This window comes from Lepisosteus oculatus, chromosome 12 (genome assembly GCF_040954835.1).
Source record: "Lepisosteus oculatus isolate fLepOcu1 chromosome 12, fLepOcu1.hap2, whole genome shotgun sequence".
Taxonomy (NCBI): domain Eukaryota; kingdom Metazoa; phylum Chordata; class Actinopteri; order Semionotiformes; family Lepisosteidae; genus Lepisosteus; species Lepisosteus oculatus.
This window is the reverse complement of record NC_090707.1, coordinates 25,442,130-25,463,802: the sequence shown is the minus strand read 5'-3', so window position 1 is coordinate 25,463,802 and position 21,673 is coordinate 25,442,130. Positions and strand designations below refer to the sequence as shown.

Below are 21,673 nucleotides of genomic sequence, written 5' to 3'. Positions count from 1 at the left end.
TTGAAATTAAGATATGTCCTTATTCAGCCTTTCCTAATTTAATTTAAAGTAACTTGGTAGCTCAAATCAATGGGAGCAAATACTATCAAATGTAAGCCTCATTACATGTGGCCTGAAGGATATAAATAGAAATTCAACTTGTTCTGATTTTCTGGTGCATGTACTGTGCACATACAATACAATTTGGCAAAACCTTAATTGTTTATGACAATGAGCTTAAGAGCCCAGTGTCCTGCTGTTAAGTACTGTATACCACTGAACTTACATCTGGTCCTGGATCTCCTCCGATGCCTCGTTCACCAGGCTCCCCTGCAGGGCCTGGGTCACCCTAGGTAGTAAACACTTAATGACTTAATGGCCACAAATCGCCAGTATTCAGTCAGCATTACTGGCTCTTAGAATGTTAAAAAAATAAAGGTCAAACCTGTATGTCTTTATGACTGGACTGTTATCTTAAAGGATATTGGCAGTATATGTCTTTTTACTCACCAAACAAAAAAATAAATAAAAACAACAAGAAGAAATTGACAAGTTTACATTTGTTCCCTAAATTAATTTTTAATATATATTATTTTAATTCTTCAACCTCCACTCGAGTCTCTCTTTCTTTAACACAACTTTCTAAAGCCAGCATATCTATGTGCTGATGAACAGTGAATAGCTGGGGTGTGACTTATTTTGTTTGCCATAGGAAGGGATTTGAATTATAATGCAAGTAACATTTTTTTCCTTCTCTTGTAAAATGTAAATTTTTGCTTTGAAGGTGTGGAGTAAGTTGTATAAATAACAAATATTAATTGCTACTTCAATGTGTCATGACTGCAAGCTTTAAACAACAGAAGGTGAAAAACGTGCAAGGGTCAGAATACTTTTTACAGCAGTATGTATGTCTATAGCTGCTGTCTGGTAAACTATTTGTTTGCCAACCTAACACAGTACCTAGACCTAGCAGTGCCATATGCATAGAGCTTATCTGGCCTACAGAATGGGAGAGGTTTTAATTTTCACTTAATGCAGTATCTTACAATGTCTCCTGGAGTTCCTGATTCCCCAGGCAGTCCTTTCGGCCCATACTCCCCTCTTCCGCCCTAAAGAAATAATGTTACATCAGGCCACTGGCATGGGTAATTCCATAGTAAGTGAAGTTAAACATATTCAACAGACATTTGAGACAAAACAACTTTGGGCTCTTGAACACAAAAAAAATAAACCTCATACTATACATTTCATTTTTTTAAATCTGTTAGTCTTATGTTTCATTTCAGGCAAAGCCATCTAGGTTCTTTTTGTTTTTATTACTTTGCTTGGCCATATTTCCTACCAACTGTACCTTCACCTTTAATAATACCAAATTATATATAGATTCAAATGCAACAATTGCAACACAAACAACACAACAAAAGCAACAAACATTAGGTGTATTTGTATTAACATTGATCATCAAAATCTATTTCCAACAAATTTTAATTACATATGATCATATTTAAAGTGTAAGTACATTAAATTCTCTTCTGCTTTCTGTCAGGTCCACCAGTGCATGTCAGCACACAAATTTTAAAGTATTTGAGTTAGACATAGGGAACTACAGGGTCCCATGGAACTGGATATTAACAAAAACAATTGGATTACATTTTTGTAAGTACTCATAACGCCTGTTGAACCAACAGCACTTACTGCTGTTTTAGGCATTATACCCTACAATGTTTCCTGTCTGAATCTTTTGCTGCACTTTGTGGTGCCTGGCTTAGATTAATTGGAATCAAGCTGCCCTGCACATCTATGGTGATGGGCTTAGAAATATGAAGCAAACCACAAAGACAGTGAATTTAAAGCATATACTGTAATTTGCATGGACATTGTGGATGAATTCTACAACTGTGTCCCCTCAATACTTTTTGAACTCATAAAACGAATAAAAGGAATGCCACAAAGCAAAACACGCAAAAAGTTTCTTAGTTACTAAATTCATTGCAGAATTTGATCAATTATTTTCATATTTTATGTATTTAATATTTTGTATTAATTTTAATAGCATTTAATAATTAAGAAAAATAATGAATTTGCTGTTATTCTGGACTGATGTGACCAAGGGAATGCTCAGAAAGCAGTAATCAAAATATAATTAATTTTGTTACTTGTAGGCTCATAGCAGTATTTTACATTTACAGATCATAATAAAGACTGTAAATGAGAGACTGGGACCATCTAGCTCATTTGGTAGTTAAGAGTTAATTGATCCATGGACCTCATCCAGCTGTTTTTTAAAAAAGTGGCTTCAAAAAATACACTTCCATACAGTTTTCACTTGTGTTTCACTACTTACTCTGAAGTATTTCCAATGAGCAGACATTGACAATACTTTTGACTATTGAATACTTGGATCAGGTCTCCCTGTGGTCTTCATGTTTAAAGACTAAAGAGTTCCTCTTCTTCAGTGGTTGTCAGTGTAGTACATTCCCCTTAACTCTGGAATGTATCTGGTTGATCTTCCCTGGACTGATTCCAGAGCAGCAGTATCTTATCACATGGATTGCTCCATCTTTCAATTCATCTAGATGCTTAAGGAGAACATTTTGTATGTGTCACTCACCTGTGGTCCTGGACTGCCTGGTTCACCCCGATCTCCCTGCAGATGAAGACATGTAGATGTTACTTCGTTGTTAGGATCAGAAGACATGGTAAGCTGCATATTATTCAAACAGAGTATCTCATGTGTCTAACATCCAACCCAAGAGACATTACATGTAAGAAATTTAATAGAAACCTCAACTTAAAATTACTGGAATTTTTTAAATGATAATAAAGATCCATGTACTGTATCTGGGTCTCTTAAAATGATGTGACTCATTTTTTATGTTTCTTTTTTTACAGTATATCCTAACAATTGACAGCAAAATATGGGTAATCATTGACATTTTCAACTGTAAAATACATAGCCTAGCCCTTTAGCTATTTGCACGTGTCATAGTTGGGGAATTGTTACTAAGACAGTAGGGCCGTGACATCTGCAACATTTGCAAATTTGCTTATTCACAATTCAGTCTGGCTGACAGGGTCTTGGATGGAGGAAAAGCAGAGTGGGATGAAACTGAGCTGAAGATTGTTAAGAACGAAATCCAAATTAGCAGTGCAACAGACTAGGATCATGAGATAAATCTAGCTAGTGCCTCTACCTAGCAGCCTCGCCCTGTCCCCTGTCCACTGCCCCACATCTGCATCTCGTCGTCTTCTTGCTTTTGTAATGTAGAGATCGCTTCCAGTTCTATGTTGGCTGCATGGCGTAAAACTGGCTGGAGAGGACTATACATGCTAACTGACAGTTTTACTGGCCATTTAATTACATGGGATGTGCTAATCACAGAGCACGGTATTAACTGTAAAGGCAGAGGGAATGTGAAGAATATATGAGGAATATAAATATGCTGGATGCAGAGAAAGGATTCATGTAGTTAATTGTAGCTGCTTAGCAAGTTTGAGATTACTGTTGTTTGTTTTAGTTGATCAATGTTCTTTTAATCAACTTAAAGCCAATTCATTAGTACTTTTATTATATATATATTATATAAGGAGTGTTACTTACGCCTTTTAGTTATACATACTATATCCTATAGTACATTATGCGACTTGGTTATATATGCAAATGTGTCTGCTTCTGCACCAAAGTATAATATACACTGTTCTCCAATTTTCTCCATAGATAGATACTTTATTAATCCCATGATGGGAAATTGCCTGGTTGCCACACACCAGAATCTTCTGCTAAATGAGACTAAATTCTTTTTGGTTAGAATTCTTTCAACAAGTTTTAGCAATTTTTTTCATCCTGTTTAAACTTTCATTAAACATGTACTGGTGAATTTCTCTTCTGAAACACTATTCCTTGGTTTATTCTAGAGATCTAGTTTATTATGAAAGGACTGAGTCTTTTCCAGACATTTAAGAATAATTCCTTGCATGAAGTCCTTTTCCATAGAAACCCAAAGCACTTTATATACAGGAGGGGCCCCACTTTATCTAACACTGAAGTGCAACAACCAGCTATGTGAGGGCCAGCAGCAATTATGTGCAGCAGCATTATGTGAAGCAACACTACAACACCAGAAATCATGTAGAAAAGACAGAAATGGTTTCACCTGTTGAATTAAGATGCAGCTTTAGGAAGGTTAACCGTATATACTCAGAATTGTGTTAAACAGACACTAGAGGAACTTTCAAATTACCATGAGATCTTAAATGAGCAGGTAGTCAGGACCTTAGCTTAACATCTCATTGGAAAGCCAGCACGTCCTACATCACACTGCCCCTGGCTACCATACTATGGAATTGCAGTTCCTGGTCCGGAGGGAAGAGTGTAACCTACAGGTCCACAAACACCACTTACAACAGCAATCTGATTGTCCTTAGAGGAGAACTCTTAAAGGAACTCTACTCCACCTTTACTGACTGGACCCAAGCTTGCTTAGCTGCTGTGGTCTAATGAGATCAGGCTTCATAGGTGGCAGTGCTCCTAGTGCCTTCTGTGTCACTGATTTTCTGTCCTTGTATTAGATGTACTATATGTGCATTTTCATCAGTTAACGGTTATTATTCTTCAATTTAAGCACAGTAAATTAAATAATAAGGGAGACTAAAATGACTGTACCGGAGGTCCTCGGGATCCTGGATAGCCAAACCCAGCTCTTCCTTTGTCTCCCTAAACAGAAGAGAGACAACCTCTTTACCGATTAAACAAGCTAATTCACAATCTCTCATTCCTCAATCTCAAACCAAATCTCAAAAGCCTATAGAGTACAAGTATAAGAAATATGTATCATAACATCAGTAGATGTTTTCTTAACAAAATTATTATGATCAATAATTGTAATAATTAGCCTATTAAATTAATTAATGCAGGCTGAAAAGAGTCTCTTCCATAGAGCTAAATTTGATCTCATTCTAACCACATTTGAGATGAAACTGCAAACACATTGGAGAATAAAAGTAAGGAAAACTTCTGCTCTGGTCTGCACTGTAAATCAGTAGATGAACCTTTGGTCCAGATGCTCCAGTCTCTCCCCTTTGTCCTGCATCACCCGGATCTCCACGGGAGCCCTAAAGAACAGGCAGAGCCACACTGCTGAGTTAAAATCCATGAGTTCTTCATTACAGTAGTCAAATTAAAATCACATTATTCTGAACAGTAAATCAGTAATAGTAATCTTTGTGCTTTATTACCCATGTTTATGAAAACAATAACCAGCTGCAACACAAGAACATTTTAAATGACTTGCATTCCCTTTTAAGTGCTACAGTAAGTAACTTTTTTTGTCTACATGGGTCTCACTGATACTGTACATTAAGGATATGGACTGAAGGCTAATCATTCAAATTACATGTGGTTGAGCTTGCTTTAATGTAATGTTTTTGCTATAATACAATTTTCACTTTGGCACAAATAATCTGAGACTATTTGAACTGTAAAGTGTCATTTAACTTTGTGATAGTTCAACCGCAATGTTTGGTGTGCTTGTAAGTGAAAGAGCAGCAGTGGGTTCTGTGTAGTCCATACTACAATGAATGAGTTCCTAAATTCATTGTTTCATTATTTTTATTCCATGTCTTCTATTTAATTTATATTATCTTCCTTTTCCAACATGGATTTGAATAGTAATCTCAGAAACAAACCAACAGAACCGAAGCTGTGTTTTTCTGATAAAGTTTAAGGAGAGGCATGTTGTCCATAGATAGTGACAACTGACAATTTTGAATGTTTTGACTCACATTCTTCCCACGCTCCCCGAAACCACCTGGGGGCCCTCTGGGTCCTGGAAGTCCTATTTCTCCCTTTTAGCAAAAAAGTAAGGAATAGAGAGGAACAGATATATTACTTCTTTTGATTAGGTAAAGTCTCAGAGATTCAGGTGGGTAGCTGCGTCAGCATGCGTAGGCTGCAAAGGAACAAGTAATAGGTTTATTCCATGCTGAAAAAAAGAAGAAAGAGAACACAACGTTTCGGCCGTGGAGCCTTCTTCAGGTGTGACACCTGAAGAAGGCTCCACGGCCGAAACGTTGTGTTCTCTTTCTTCTTTTTTTCAGCATGGAATAAACCTATTACTTGTTCCTTTGAAGTCTCAGAGATGCCTAATTACCAACAACCAAGTACCAATGTATCAGTATACACAGAAGATTTCTTCAGCTTTACTCAATCACAGACATTTGAAATTCAGCTACAAGGCCTTTGCACAGTAGTTTTCCCCTGCAAAGAACAACATCATCACCTCTTGGCAAGTAGATTTTGTTGGCCTTTCATAAAAAATGTATTTATTTGGTGACATTCCTTTAGTATAAAATAAATGATCCCACTACACTTTAACTGGCAAACAAGTCTTCCGTTCTTCGGTAATTTACAATGCGGTTTTTATGCCAAGTCAGGCACAAGAACACAATCTTTTCATCCCCTGAAAGATCAGACAAAGCCTGCCGAGTCCCCACAATCCTGGTGATATTTTACCTTACTTCCTTTGTTTCCCATTTCACCTGGAAGCCCCCTCTGTCCTTCAGGCCCCTGGTCCCCCTGTAAAAAGACAATTAAATATTTAAAGCTCATTTAGAGAGATCCAGGGCACAATGAAAACATGTGTCAGTATATGGCAACAACTTGGAGAGCATGAAGGGCACTATTGCCATCGATGACTAAGGGGCTTATACAGTATATGCAAAACCTCTGAGGATCATGTCTAATATTTAAGTTATTTCTATACATATATAATATATGTAACATAAAGCCATTCATGTGTGTTACCCAGGGGTACTCATTTTTTGTGTTTGTAACATTTACTTGTAAGTAGCACATTTGGAGCAAGGTAATTCACCTGACATATCCCAACTAAAATTTAAAAACGTTTACTCAGTTTGTACATACTGTAGGTGTTTGTGACTTCAGTCTCCTCTGCTCATAAACCAGATAGTTTTATTAAAGTTAGAAGTTCTTTTCTAAGGTTAGTGAGTTACTGTATGAGTCAGGAAGCCACTGAAAGAGTAAGGATGGGGTGGTGAGAAGGGTGTGAGAAAAGATATGCAAACAGATGTTCAGGTGGTGAGATACTTGCAGGAGATACAGTATATGTGATGGACGTGGTTATAATTTGACCTCCTCCTAAAAGTCTGTTTAAAACAGCATTTAGCTGCACATATTTAAAAAGATCTTTAGCAGCAACTTAAAAAAAATGTAGCACAATTTTTAGTGCAACAAAATTCTTTATGAACTCTGAGCCTTGTAAAATGATCCTCTCCTCTACCAGTGACAAACTAAATAGCTAGAATTAGAATTTTCTTGAAAACATGAAATGCTTCAATATAATTAATTCCAAAAGGTTATTAATGGTACTGTTATCAGTTTTGAAATCATTACCAAGGTGAATGTTTTTTGTGATCAACATTTTTATAGAATTTTCAAACAGATTTATGATAAAAAAACAAATAAGAACCAAATCTAAGTTCATAGTTACTCACATTGAAATGTGAGTATCAAGTATTATTTGGTAAATTTTCTGGGTTTTTACAGATTTATAGAATAGTTTTTTTCACCACTGTTTCACCCCCAGCCCAAATTAAAGTAGTTAACCAAATAATCATGTTCTAAGAAGCGCAGGCAAGGATCTGATTGAAATGTACACCAATCAGCTTGCCAACATAGTACAGACTTGAGTCCAAAGGTTGTTGATAACTGGACAATCCCATAACATGTGACACCCAGTGCCTACAGAGGTGGTCTACCCTGCCGTGTAATTAGTCCCGTGTAATTGGCCGTGTAATTAGTCCCATTCTGAATTATTTGAATGGTGGCATGTCCTATGAATTAATATAAAGTGAAATCTGAGATTTTGTAGTTTGTAGAGTTTAAAATCATATTTGACTATATTGTTTCCCAGTCCAAGTGCAGTCCACACCTTTCCATCTCCTTCTCCCATGTTGTTTCTATTGGCTGTTTTTTTCATATATTCTCCGTGAGAGATTTCCATATGCTTATTACTGATCCTTTTGAATTGCCAGGAGAATCAATCCAACTTCCATTTGATGTTGTTTTTTGGTAGGGCATGTTCCATGGTACCTCATTATCATCGCATTATAATCTCAAATAAAGGAAATTAAAAAAGCCTGAAAGATTGTATGCATTTTGTGCTTATTGAAATGTACTGTATGTAAACTGGTGTCATCATAAACACATTTCAACTTGCATATGCCCTTTGAAAGCCTTGATGTGAATGTGAAAGGCTTTTGAATCTGTAAGTTGACATAATGGTTTGATGTAGTACAGTAGTTCAGGTGGGTAGTAAATACTCCAATTTCAGGGCACCGAATGCTACATTTTTACCATGGAGATCACATCTCTTAACACCATCATTGCCCATAATGACGGCCTTACAGCCCTCAAGCACATGCTGGACAAACGCACAGTGCTTGATCCACCCACCCACACCCTGGTACGCCTTGCAGAATTGGTCCTCACACTGAACGCATTCTCTTTCAATAATCTTTTTTACCAACAGGTGAGTGGAGTTGCCATGGGCACCAGAATGGGACCTAGCTATGCCAATATTTTTGTCGGCAGGGTAGAAGAATGCTTCTTCGCTTCCTACACTGGCTATGTCCCTGACCTCTACAAGCGATATATTGATGACTGCGTCGGTGCCGCCAAATGCTCCAACAATCAGCTTGAGTGCTTCCTGCACCATTTCACCAACTTCCACCCGTCCCTCAAACATATCTTCCACTGCTCTTCTGTTTCTAGACATCAACTTCTCCATCAACTACCCCCGACTCTCCACTTCAGTTTATTACAAACCCACTGATTCACACAGCTATCTCTTGTATAGCTCATTTCACCCCAAACACACTAAAAATTCTCTCCCTTTTTCACAGTTCCTTCGGCTACAACGATTATGCAGCGACGACATCAACTTCAAGAACCAAGCCCTCAAAATGTACTTTTTCATCAACAGAGGATACCCCAGCAGTGTTATTGACAGGGCCCTTGCCCAAGCCAAAAATACCCCTTGGACCATCAACCCAATCAGGAACTCCCGCCGTAACAACCGCATTCCTTTGGTGCTTCCCTACCACCCTAACACACTTCCTATTCCCAGGACTATTAACGACAACTTTTCCATCCTACAGGATGATCCCTCCATTGGGGACCTCTTTTCTGACAGCCCATCATCTCATATCGCCGAGCACCTAATCTGCCCAACCTTCTTGTTCACAGCTCCCTTGACCGCCCTCAGCAACCATCCACACCAGCCAGTACACATCTAACACCGCACTCATTCAAGGCCCTTCAGGACAATTCTGGATCACCCAGAGGGCATCTTGTACCTCCAGCAACCTTATTTACTGTATCTCTTGCAGTAAATGCTCAGCCATCTACATTGGAGAAACAGGAAGGAGACTCAGAGACCGCTTCAGAGAACATGTCAGGGGTGTGAAGATTAAAGATCTCTCCAAGCCCACAGTTTCTCATTTCACCTCTGACGGCCACGACCACTCTAATCTCTCCGTCTGTATTCTCAAAGACGGTTTTCCAAACTCATACATCAGAAAGACTACTGAAACCAAACTTATCCTGGAGCTAGGATCACACATTCCCCCTTCTCTTAACGACAGACTACTCTTCTTTAAAATTTTCTCCATTCATTGGAAGTTTCATTTCACACCTCTCTACACCTATTCTGACTTCACACCTCTTGATTGGCCTCTCTTTCTGTCCCCGGCTCCCGCCTCTCACTCCTCCTCCCTCCCAGTCTTTGTTCTCCCGCTACATTACCTTTGCTTACTGCCTTGTCTCTCTCACACCTGAAGAAGGCTCCACGGCCGAAACGTTGTGTTTTCTCTCTTCTTTTTTTTCAGCATGGAATAAACCTATTACTTGTTCCTTTATAATGGTTTGATTTATCCTAATCTATTTGTGTTAAATATGGTTTTACTGCCAACACCTGTACAATGGAGGTACAGTATGTGCCATTACATTATATCCCTCTTCCCTCATTTATAGATTATTTTCACTTTTTATATGTTTATTGTTACCTTTTCTCCTCTTGGGCCGACTGTTCCAGGGCTTCCCTTGGGCCCGAAATCCCCTCTTCGTCCCTAAAACCACATTAAAGACAAAGCAAACATTGAGTTTTTCATCTTTCTGTTCAATTACATGACTGAGAATAATTAATTAATTAGAAGGAATGCCCTTGATACAGTTCAAATTAAAAAAGCCAACTAAGGTGCAGAGATTCTGTAGTACATGATACATAATGAATGTTAGTGTGTGTTGATGTTTCGGTACAAGTCACAAGATTAGCGAAAAAGGAAGCTACAGGAAACACACATTGCAAGTTAAACTAATGGACACTATATTCAAAAATCTTCCAAAACGTTTTTCACTCTAACACAAAGCAATTAGAGTGAGATAATTACTTGTTAAATTTCTATTAAAGGACTGATGACTGATTGCCATTAGTCTGATTACCATCAACAAGATAACAACGGTTAAAGTAAAAAATACTTGTTATGACATTGCTTATAAAATGAGATGCTCTGCTTTAACGATCATCAGACTTGTTTGCAGACACCAAGAAACAAGTGTGTTAAGAGATTGATCCTATCCAGAAAGGCACAGGGTGGCCACCATATGTGACTACAATGTTCATTAGATGCCCCTCTAAAACCATATCTTGACTGCTGTCACACTTTCATTTTGTATCAGTACTGAAATAGGAAAAATAAAGTTCTTGCTATGTTATTACTAGAGCTTAAAAAATAAATAAATCTTCCCTTCCTCAACATTCATGTGACAAATAAAAATAAAAATGCTTCAACATAATCTGAGGAAAAAAAACCTAACATTTAAAGTAAATACTGTTATTTGTGAAATGGTTCAGGTTGCACATACAACAAGTATGTTTATGGTACTACTACCAAAAGGGTAAAAACACAAATCGGTAAAAGTTATAATTTGTCGATTTAGAATGTCACCATACAGGTTCTCCCCTTGGTCCAGGAGTTCCTACTGTTCCCTGGAAAACAGATAATTTAATTAACAAACAGATTAAAACAACATGTATAATTTATGCCAAGTCTAAGTCTATATTCAATTCAATTCAAACTTTATTGTCCCTTTAAATTTAACTTTAAATAAACATCATCAAAAGGGAAAAGAATACAGTAAAGTTACAGGAGAAAAGAAACAAGAGACAAGAAAGTTACTTTGTATTGTTTAAGAGTGTGATTGCAGTGGGAATGAAAGATTTCCTGAGACTGTTGGTTTTACACCTGGGGGCACAGAGGTGTCTCCCAGATGGGAGAAGTGTGGTATTCGCAATGGAGGGGGAGAGACACACATTCCATAATGCTTTTTGGCTTTCTTAGTCACCCTCTATTTGTAAAGGATGCTTAAGCTGATTTGATTATTCCCGATTATTTTGCCACTTATATTCACTAATTTACCCAGCCTACTACAGTTACTGGTACTTATGTTGCCAAACCAACAAGTGAAGCAATATGTTAAGACACTTTCAATGAATGTGTATATAGCTTGCAATACCACCTTGTGGCTACGCTGTCTTTGGTAGCAGATATCTTTAAGCATATTTAACGATGCATGAACTGAACTGTGTTTGTCCTGCTCCATCACATTAGTGAATCCATTAAACATTTAATTTCTGCAAAGCTCTTATTTCATTTACAGCTTTTAGTTCAAACTCTTCTGATTACTTTGAGTAAATGGACTATATAATATAAGGCAGCATTAAGGTTGTATTCAGATGTTTTTTTAAAAGCATTGAAGGCAGGCCCTACATTATGCCTGGTCCTTGTGGATACCAGTCTTGAAGGATTTGTAAGCCCTTCAGGAGAGCTATTTAGAGTTTAAGTTTAACCCTACTGTATTGTTCTGAAATGATTTAAGGAGATCCATGAACCTGATTGACAGTGGCTTTTGAGTACTGTACCTGGGTAGTCATTATTTATATCAAGTGGAGTTAAAAGCTCACTATCAATAAATTGGCTTAATTGAATATTATTAAATTAAACTGAAAACATCAGACTTGTACTACAGTACAACACCTAATTATCTGATTTGTATCTGCCTGTGCTTTGGTTTCAAGAGTCAGATATCACATCAACCTATATAGGTTATAATATTTATAATAATAATTATATAATAATATTTAACCAGGGATTTCATGCACTTAATGAAATATTTTTATTTAATGAAATCTCTGGTTAAGAATTTTGAGGATTTGGTTAAATCAAGGTGGGTGAGGTAACTGTACAAAACCAAGTTCTACTGTTGAAGACTGGCATAGTCATAGATATGTGTTCCGTTCCATGGAAAACAATTCCAATATTATCAGTGTTGTCTACTGATACACGCCTACAATCTTTACAATTCAGTCTGTCAGTTCAGGTTCATCCATCTCCTCCATTGTGGCAGCAGACACCGGTCAATTTGGCCATATTTTATTGCATTCACCCCTCCATCCTTTTTAAAACCCTCACACTAACATCATTCATGTACATTTTTCGACTGCATACAACTCGTAGCATATTGCACAGTAGCTCTCACAGTGAATGTCATATGGGTTGACACCTTCAATGACTCCTTTTCTCATTCTTAGTCATTAAAAATGTCTTTCACTAGTCACCTCACCATCTGATGTAGAACAAATTGATTTCACACTAATAGTGACTTAACCTCTTACTCTCATATGTGGGTAATTAGATCAGGGAAAACAACTTCCATGAAAAACAATTAGAAATTATAATCTATATTGTTAAAATATTTTGATAGAAAATGTCCATACTTATTTATGTCCATGCTAACTGAATGAAGATCTTACCTTTGTGCCTTTTTGTCCAGGTAAGCCAGACATCCCAGGACTCCCTCTTTCACCCTGAGTAAAAAACAATATTCTGTTAATGCTAGAAAGTAGAAACACAGAAAAATATGTAGTACATTTTAAGTTTAGAATAAAGAATTATTTTAGTCTTACTCATTGTATTTGCAATTGCCATTTGTATTTTCTTTTTGTCTTGGTTTGCAGTTACAAACTACACAACTGCACAGAGGGGGGAGTGAGGAAGTGTTGGAAGACTCCTCCGACATGTGGACATTTGGACCATTGTATCTGTGATGTCAACATGTCATTGACTACACACCCTTGTGCAGGAGGTTGAGTGCTTAGTAATAGGACTGCAGGCTTGCGTACGCCTGGGATGCTGTGGGGGTTGTTGTGGTGCTGAGAGCCAAATGAGCCCTACCTGACCACCCTGCTTTTAATGGAACTGAGCTGAGACGGGAAGGACATTGCACAATCACCACATGACTCTTTCAACATTGTAATGTCATGTTTATTTCACAGGAGACCTGTTTATCACACTAAACAGATTCCACCAATGAATATCTCTTTTGCTCTTTTAAAAGAACAACAATTAGTCTGATAAGTCAAACACTAACACAAACACCACACAAGTTTGGGAGTATGCTGTTTAGTTTTCAGAACATTTTGTTAATGCCACTTCTTTTTAAAAATATATTGCCCATATACTTTACTTACTGCAAAAACAACCAGGTTTCTCAGTATAAAATTAAAGAATTTTAGAATTAATCTCAGCTGTGAAGATCAATATTGTTAACAAATCTGAACAATTCTAGTTCACACAAATTTCCTACACTTTGGCCTGGTTCTCCAGGTTGGCCAGGGGGTCCTGATTTCCCAGGTCGGCCAGGATCTCCCTGAAATTCACAAATCACAACACCTGTTAATATCAACCTTGTTGACGGACACAGTGAAACAGATAACCACTCAACACAACAGGGACATGTCTTTATTCCATAATTCACGTGTAAAAGTACTCATGACGTAAAAAATATTCAACTAGATAACCTTTCAGATTGACCTAGCTAAACATCAGCTTTTACAGAAGGCATAACACATTATATCTAAGAATGAGAAGGTAATCACTGCTTAAAGAATTCACAATACATGATTCTTTAATTGTTTTACCATATATTTAAATCTGGATTCTTAATTGTTGAAAATGTCTTCTTTCCATTTCCCTTGTGGTCAAAATGCCTGTTAAATAAATTGTAACAATTAAGAACTGAAATCTCTTGTGCTTGAGCTGAGAGATTTCATTGACTGACCTTGAGACCACTGTCTCCTGGAGGTCCTCTGTCACCTGCATTACCAGCATGGCCAGGAGCTCCCTAGAAAAGCCAGAAAAATATAAGCCAACTTGTTACATTTATATTGTGCAACATTTAAAATATCCAAAACTTTTCCTGCTTTATCCAATACAGGATCGCTGTGGAGCTGGAGACTATCACATCAAGCAAGGGTTACAAACCAGGACCCAACCTGGACAGGACACCAGTCCACTGCTGGGCACACAGACACGAACTCACACACACAATTTCCCCATAGGCCAATTTACCTACCAGTATGTCTTTGGACTGTGGGAGGAAACCGCTTGAACGCTTGAAGAACATACAAACTCCATGCAGATAGAACCCCAGATACCAAGCGAGGCTCCAAAAAATACCTCAGAATGAGGCAGATTCTAAATCTTGATAATTATTACCATTAGCAGCATTACATACTAATTTTATCATCCATAACTTTGCAGTCAACATATTGGAGTTAATTAATTTTAGAAAATTAAACACATCTTTTTTCCCAGTAAAGGGACCTACTGCCTTTGCCTTAAAATCAATTTTCAGACAAAAATGTTTATTTCACATACTTTGTCTCCGGGATCTCCTTTACAGCCTGGAGGTCCAATGCGCCCAATTTTCCCCTGAAAGACAACAGGGAGAGAAGGTTACATTCCAAGACAATGGAGTAAAATGCAGGTACATAAAGGATACCAAAATGTCCTGGCTTCCTAACCTCACCTCCCTTGAAATCTACAAACATCAGGGAAAGTGCCTTTTGAGTCTTACCTGAATGACACTGTCTATCTTAAGATTCCCACTCTTGTTATGGACAGGAACATTCCATAAACGACTTAAGCCAAGCATTTTCACTGGGAGTCATGATAAAATTCTCAGCTTTTTTTATCCTGAGACGTTTCCCCTAATCATTGGAAGTCATTTTGATGAATTTAAGTGTGAACAACAACAAACACCTTATAGGTGAACCTAACTGAGCTTACCTACAGTTACAGTCAGGCATGAGGCTATTGAAGTGTTCAGTACAAATAAGTATACACATTAAAAACAAACTCACCCAGAACTATGGCCAAATTACATGTTTAAGTGCCACACAGAAAACTGTTTTTCTAGTTTGGAATGATACAGATATGAATGCACAGACAACAATTAGACGGGCACTGCAAGATAGTCAGGTCTTTGTCTCGTTTGAATGAGACAGAGTGTCCACTTCAATGCAGTACATTATCTGCTGCTAGTGCTTGGAAACTAGATGTTTATTATCACAGCCACTTGAAAATCTCACCTTCTGTCCATCTGTTCCATTACGCCCCGACAGGCCAGCAACACCCTAATTAGATAACAATGAAATAAAAATTAATTAAATGCAAATTAGCAGATGTATAGTATGCAAACGATTAAGAAAAAGAAAAACTGTAATATTTGAAATTCAATCTATAACAAAAGTCTCACCTTTTTGCCTTCTGATCCCAATTCACCCTAAAATGACACAAAGATAAGAACAGATTACCAACCAGCAATTGAATAAAAGAAAACAATTTTAAATATGAATAGAAGCATAAAGCTATCGACACTACATATATTTGGTCTATGTTGTTAAAATTAAGATTAAAAACATATAGATATGTTTCTTAGTTAATATTTCTATCAACATTTAAAATAGTATTTATGTTAATGTTCAACTGTAAAAAATAGTGAGTATATCCTACAGTACTATAGACAAGCAGTACTACTGGTAATGACGGTGCTTTGACTGTAACATAGATTGGCAAAAAATTCAAAACATCAGAATTTGGGATTTTGGGGTCTACTTCTGACATTGCTCATTTTCTAGTCCTACACATCTTGTTTTCAGCCTGCCTTGTTTCCACTGTGGTGGTGGGGGGGTTAAATCTCCAAAGCATGGAAAGGAGACGAGATTGGGAGCAGGATGATCCACCTTACCAGCAGCCAGTTTTGTGTTTCAGTATTATTTATTGTGCTTAATGTTTTTACACTGTAACATGACATTTTGTTTACCAGAAGTACATTCTTTTAGGATCACAATCTACTATTGTTTTAGAGCATGTCATGTCATATACCGAACAGCTTTATACCATATGGTGTCGCGGGAAGCTGGACCCTACCTGGCAAGCAACAAGCGCAAGGCAGGGTACACCCTGGACAGGGCGCCAGTCCATCGCTGGGCAAGTGCAAGCCAATCATATATGGGGACAATTTGGAGGCCACAATTAAGGCTGAGGGGGCAAATTTGGCCCGGACAACAGGATAACTCCCTACTCTTTTTGAGGAATGCCCAGGGATCTTTAGTGACCACTGAGCATCAGGACCTCGGTTTAACGTTTCATCCAAAAGACGGTTGTTTTAGTTCTCATAATTATAATTTTTACACTTTTACATTTCTAGACTTTTTTTTTACAATATGAAGGACATCTTACCTTTTCGCCTTTCAAACCAGGGATACCCTAAAACAACACAAAGAAATAATATGAAATCAATGTACTGTACATCTAATAGTTCCTCAAAAATGTATCTTGAAATTCAGAGAGTTCCAGGCTTAATTGTATAAATATTAAATCATATTGTTGTGTTTTAAAAGTAAAAAAAAAGTTCTAAAACTGCACTGTTTAAGATGTGTCTATACATCTTCCATGTAATTATATGGTTTTGGTTAGTAGATACCCTTATTTAGGGCAACTTTCTGCATTTACAATGTTTCATATTAAGAGTATTATCTTCAAAAATATCAAAATAATTCACTGCATAACTCATTAAATGTTCAACATATTATTTATGCCATTATAGTTATTCACCTAAGATTACACACTCACCTTTGGACCTGGGTAACCAATAGGGCCCTCAATACCTTGGTCACCCTGGAAAATAAATGCTCAGGTGTTAGAGGCCAATAATATTAATTAAATACAGTACTTTCCATAAAATCAAGTAAAATGTTTTTCTTCCTCAGAGAGGTTTCTATAATTTTTTCCTGTACCTTCTTAGCTTGATTGGAACAACACAAGTGAGCTCAATATGTTACACAGAAAAAGTTCAATTTTTAACTATTTTATTGCTTTTTTGAAAACAAACAAATAATGAAAAGGACAGGTTTGGGAGGAGATTATATTGTAATCTCACCATTCTGCTCTCTTACATATAAAAACACTCATAATTGTGCCTGCTGGAGCACCTGTTGTGCACATCTTTTCCAGCACCCCTCCTTCCATCCTTCACTCACACTAGTTCATTCCCCATAAGTGGGTTTTGTCTGCCTCAACTTTACAATCTGGGCTGGCACTTCCATCAGCCAGGAGAGCTAATGCCAAACATCAAAATATTATGTATGCTATCCCTTTACATTCCTCATTTTGTTGTGTTCATTAACATTTGACCAAGCTACTGAAGTATAATTATTTAAAAATCGACAGCATTCTGTGTCCGGTGCAGTTTCTCGACAGCGGACTCTGAGGAAAGAACTTACCTGTCGACCCTTTTCACCTTTTGGTCCAAGTCCACCAATATCTCCTTTTGCTCCCTAGAGGGATTGAAATAATAAAGACTGATATGAGATTGTATCTCAATCCTAATGACATACTGTAACAATACAACAGATTACGATAAGATTTCAATAGTTACATACAGGTTACTGCCAAAATAAAGGAAAAGACCAACATACAATGTAATAGGGTGTTGATCCACCATGAGCCACCAGAACAGCTTCAGTGCACCTTGGCATAGATTCTACAAGTGTCTGGAACTCTATTTGAAAGATGCAACACCAATCTTCCACAAGAAATTCCATCATTTGGTGTTTTGTTGATGGTGATGGAATATGCTCTTTTAGGCGCCACTCTAGAATCTCCCACAGGTGTAGAAATAAGTTGAGATCTGGCCACTGGAATGGCCATGGCATATATTTTGTCAGTTTTCGTGCTCATCAAGCCATTGAGTGACCACTCGTGTCCTGGATTCAGGATAGAAATGCTTCACCACAGGATGACGTGATCACTTAGAATGACTTTGTATTTATGGCATTTACCTTGCACCAGGGGTTGAGTGGACCAAAACATATGTTAGGAAAATGCATCTCACACCATAACAGAGCCACAGAACACTTCACTGTGGGAAACAAGCAATTGAGCCTGTATTCTTTTGTGCTGCACCCCGAATTTTTCTCCTGCAGTACATTATTATCTGCTGAAATGTCATATGTTTGCCATATCAAAGAAAAAGCATATTTATACCTTTGTGGGTCAGCACATTGGTTCAGTGTTTAGCATCACTGTCTCTCAGTGCTGGGGTCCTGGGTTTAACTCCTGCCTTGGGGTGCTATCTGCCTGGAGTATCTATGTTCTCCCCATGTTCACATGGGTTTCCTTCAGGTGCTTCAGTTTCCTCTCACAGTTCAAGGACATACTGCTAGTTTAATTGGCTTCTGGGAAAATGGGCCCTGGTGTGAATGTGTGTGTCTGTGTTTGTGTCTGTGTGCCCTGTGAAAGACTGGCTCCCCTCTAGAGTGTATGCAGCCTTGCAGCCATTGCTTGCCGAGAGGGTCTTGCTCTCCTGCGATCCAGTATTTGAAAAAGCAGTTCCAAAATGGATGGATACATACAATGTGTATAAATTTTACATACAGATAATTTAGTAATTTATATTTCCAACACAGTTAACTAACCCTTTAATGTGTGGCAGCTAATAATAATTAATAATTGCTTACACTTATATTGCGCTTTTCCGGACACTTCAGTCAAAGCTCTTTACAGGTAGTGGGGATTCCCTTCCACCACCACCAATGTGCAGCATCCACCTGGATGATGCAATGGCAGCCATAGTGCGCCAGTATGCTCACCACACATCAGCTATTAGTGAGGAGAACACAGTGATGAACCCAGTTCATAGATGGGGATTATAAGGCCATGACTGGTAAAGGCAAATGGGAAATTTGGCCAGGATGCCTGGGTAATACACCTCTTTTCGAGAAACATCCTGGGATTTTTAATGACCATATTTATTTTGGCAGTTACTGTACCTGTTCACAATTCAGGAAGTTTAGCAAACTTTTCAGATGACTTTTCAGTCAAACCTACACACCTGTACAGAAAACAACTGAACTGATGCTGTGCTTGTGTGAGAAATGGACAAAAACAACATAAAAAAGCATTGAAGGGGGAAATCCTTGTGAAAGTTTACCTCTGTAAATGTGTTTCAGAATTTTTACATTTTTTGCTGTCTTATTTTAGTGCTACTATAGTTGTATCATTGTTTCACTGTGCCTTCTTGTTATGTTTATACTACACTGTAAACATAACAAGAAGTAAATATTCCTCAGAAACATTTAACAGGATATTCCTATCTCCCAATGTAGTAAAGAACTACATTGAAAAATACTGTATTAACTTGATGAAGAGGAGCAATGCCAAAGTCCTCTCCAACCCTTCTGCTATGACCCACAGAGTACATTTGTTCGAAAATGCCTTTTTCTAATCAAACTGTTGTGGGTTATTCATTTTCTACTGGATTTGGAATGAAGAGTTCAACTTTTAGAACCCTCTGTGAAGGAGATTTCCCTTTAGTGAGCATTATTAGTTGAAGGCATTTAGGTTTGTGGATTTTATGCAGTACCCAGAATTCCTACACACCATGTTATTCAATTGAGCAGTAAAGGTAAGCAATCTTAATCCATTATACTTTGTTGGAATGCAGTGAAAAAATCAGGCACTGGACTTACCTTCTGACCTCTGTAACCCTTTGGACCAGATGGACCGGGTTTTTCCAAGCACTGTAGTCTGTAACACTGTAAATATGTTTAGGGAAGACAAAATCAGTTAAACTCAGTTAAAATTTATTACGCTTCCTGTGTTTGTGTACAATTAGACTAAATTTATTAGAATACTTATGGATACTTATTCTCAAAAATCTAAAGAAAAAATAATTCATAAATTATTTGGTACAGTATTTAATTGTGCACTAAACTAGAAAGCCTTTATCTTAATTTATCTCCTCTGTATGAAACAGTGAAGATTACACTTCACTGTAATCTTAATTTGAAATTAAGGGGTATTAGACCCAAACAAAATTCTCCTTAAGCCTTCTTAAGACTGCTGTGAACATTTAAATTAATCAGATATTTAAACATTTTACTTAACTTTTTTCATTTTTAATTAAAAAATAATAATTAACTTTTTTAACCTTAGGGTTGCTTAGGGAGTTCAGGTATCAACTTTTGAGCATTTTTTGTTAACTTTATCAATCTTTTTTTTTAAGCATTAGCTGTGACGCTTTGTTATAAATGCAGTGTCTGCTATTTATACTCAAAAAGACATAGATGTGTAGGTTAGACCCAGATTAGCAAGTGAAAACTACTGACATAAAATTTTGACCTAATGTGAATGAAAGTTAACTGCTGCAAATGTAGACCGATTTTTCTCTTCAGGTATTCTGCATGCTTTTAAACCTCTTACATTTGTTTTCATAGTCGATCTTTATAGAGCAGAAGCAGTCTGCCTTGCCATAATAGGAGTTTGTGTTAAATTAATTAATTGATAATTAATTGTGTAATTAACACAGCTGCTGAAGTAATGCAACAGAGAAAGCTATCGATCAGAAACTAAAAGACTACTGTATATTACATTGACATACCAATTGTAAAATTACAAAGATACATTGTGTCTTGACCTTATGACCTTAGAAAATATATTCCTTATTATCCTGGAAGTATAGGGCATAAAGTGGCACAATTTCCTAGACAGGTTACCAGTACATGGCAGGGCGTAAACATTCACACAAAAGCCCACAGGAATAAATTTAGAACTTGGCTACTGAACTTGCACATTCTCCTATGTAAAACATCAAACTCCCATCAAACCAGTGGACAAAGGAGGAGCTGTAGTGGTTTGGCAAAAAGACCTGTACATTAAGGAAGCCTCCAGACAATTAACTGATACTTCTGCCTACCATCCTCTCCAACAGGATCCTTCCACTGACTACCAGAAGGAAGTGGTATCCAATATCTCTCTTCTTATCAGCAACCAGGAGCTCCCCCAGGAGGTGAACTGCCTCATCATCGAACATCCCCAGGTATCCCAATTCTATCTCCTTCCCAAAATCAACAAACCCGACACCCATGGACACTCCATTGTCTCAGCATGCGATAGTCCGACCATACTCATCTCTGCTTTTCTCAACAGCCTTATGAGACCGCTGGTTGAAATGCTTCCCTCATATATCAAGGATACTAACCATGCCCTCTAACTTTTCAATGATTTTCAATTTCAGGGTCCAGAATGCTACATTTTTACCATGGATATCATTACTCTCTACACCAGGGGTGCCCAACCAGTCTATTGAGATCGACCAGTCGATCCCGGAGTGCTTGCCAGTCGATCGATCGCAAGAATGTTTGGAAAAAAATAGATGGGCTATTTGACTGTTTCTTTTTTTCAATAGGCTAGAAATTCATTCAAATCTGTG

General features: G+C 37.5%; 1 protein-coding gene across 3 annotated transcripts in view; it reads right to left on the bottom strand.

The window, feature by feature from the left end:
* Positions 1–21,673, bottom strand: part of col6a2 (collagen, type VI, alpha 2) — a 52,817-nt gene that overhangs the window by 18,186 nt on the left and 12,958 nt on the right. For all 3 annotated transcript variants that reach the window (XM_015359203.2, XM_069197084.1, XM_006636725.3), the window contains exons 5-23: positions 19,932–19,997; positions 17,685–17,738; positions 17,035–17,079; positions 16,642–16,668; positions 15,656–15,682; positions 15,489–15,533; positions 14,776–14,829; positions 14,177–14,239; positions 13,703–13,765; positions 12,870–12,923; positions 11,010–11,045; positions 10,063–10,125; positions 6,491–6,553; positions 5,761–5,823; positions 5,029–5,091; positions 4,643–4,693; positions 2,591–2,626; positions 1,026–1,088; positions 266–328 (exon numbers count right to left, since the gene is read on the bottom strand). In XM_015359203.2, the coding sequence (XP_015214689.1) occupies positions 266–328; positions 1,026–1,088; positions 2,591–2,626; positions 4,643–4,693; positions 5,029–5,091; positions 5,761–5,823; positions 6,491–6,553; positions 10,063–10,125; positions 11,010–11,045; positions 12,870–12,923; positions 13,703–13,765; positions 14,177–14,239; positions 14,776–14,829; positions 15,489–15,533; positions 15,656–15,682; positions 16,642–16,668; positions 17,035–17,079; positions 17,685–17,738; positions 19,932–19,997 (999 nt within the window). The remainder of the gene's footprint in view (positions 1–265; positions 329–1,025; positions 1,089–2,590; positions 2,627–4,642; positions 4,694–5,028; positions 5,092–5,760; positions 5,824–6,490; positions 6,554–10,062; positions 10,126–11,009; positions 11,046–12,869; positions 12,924–13,702; positions 13,766–14,176; positions 14,240–14,775; positions 14,830–15,488; positions 15,534–15,655; positions 15,683–16,641; positions 16,669–17,034; positions 17,080–17,684; positions 17,739–19,931; positions 19,998–21,673) is intronic.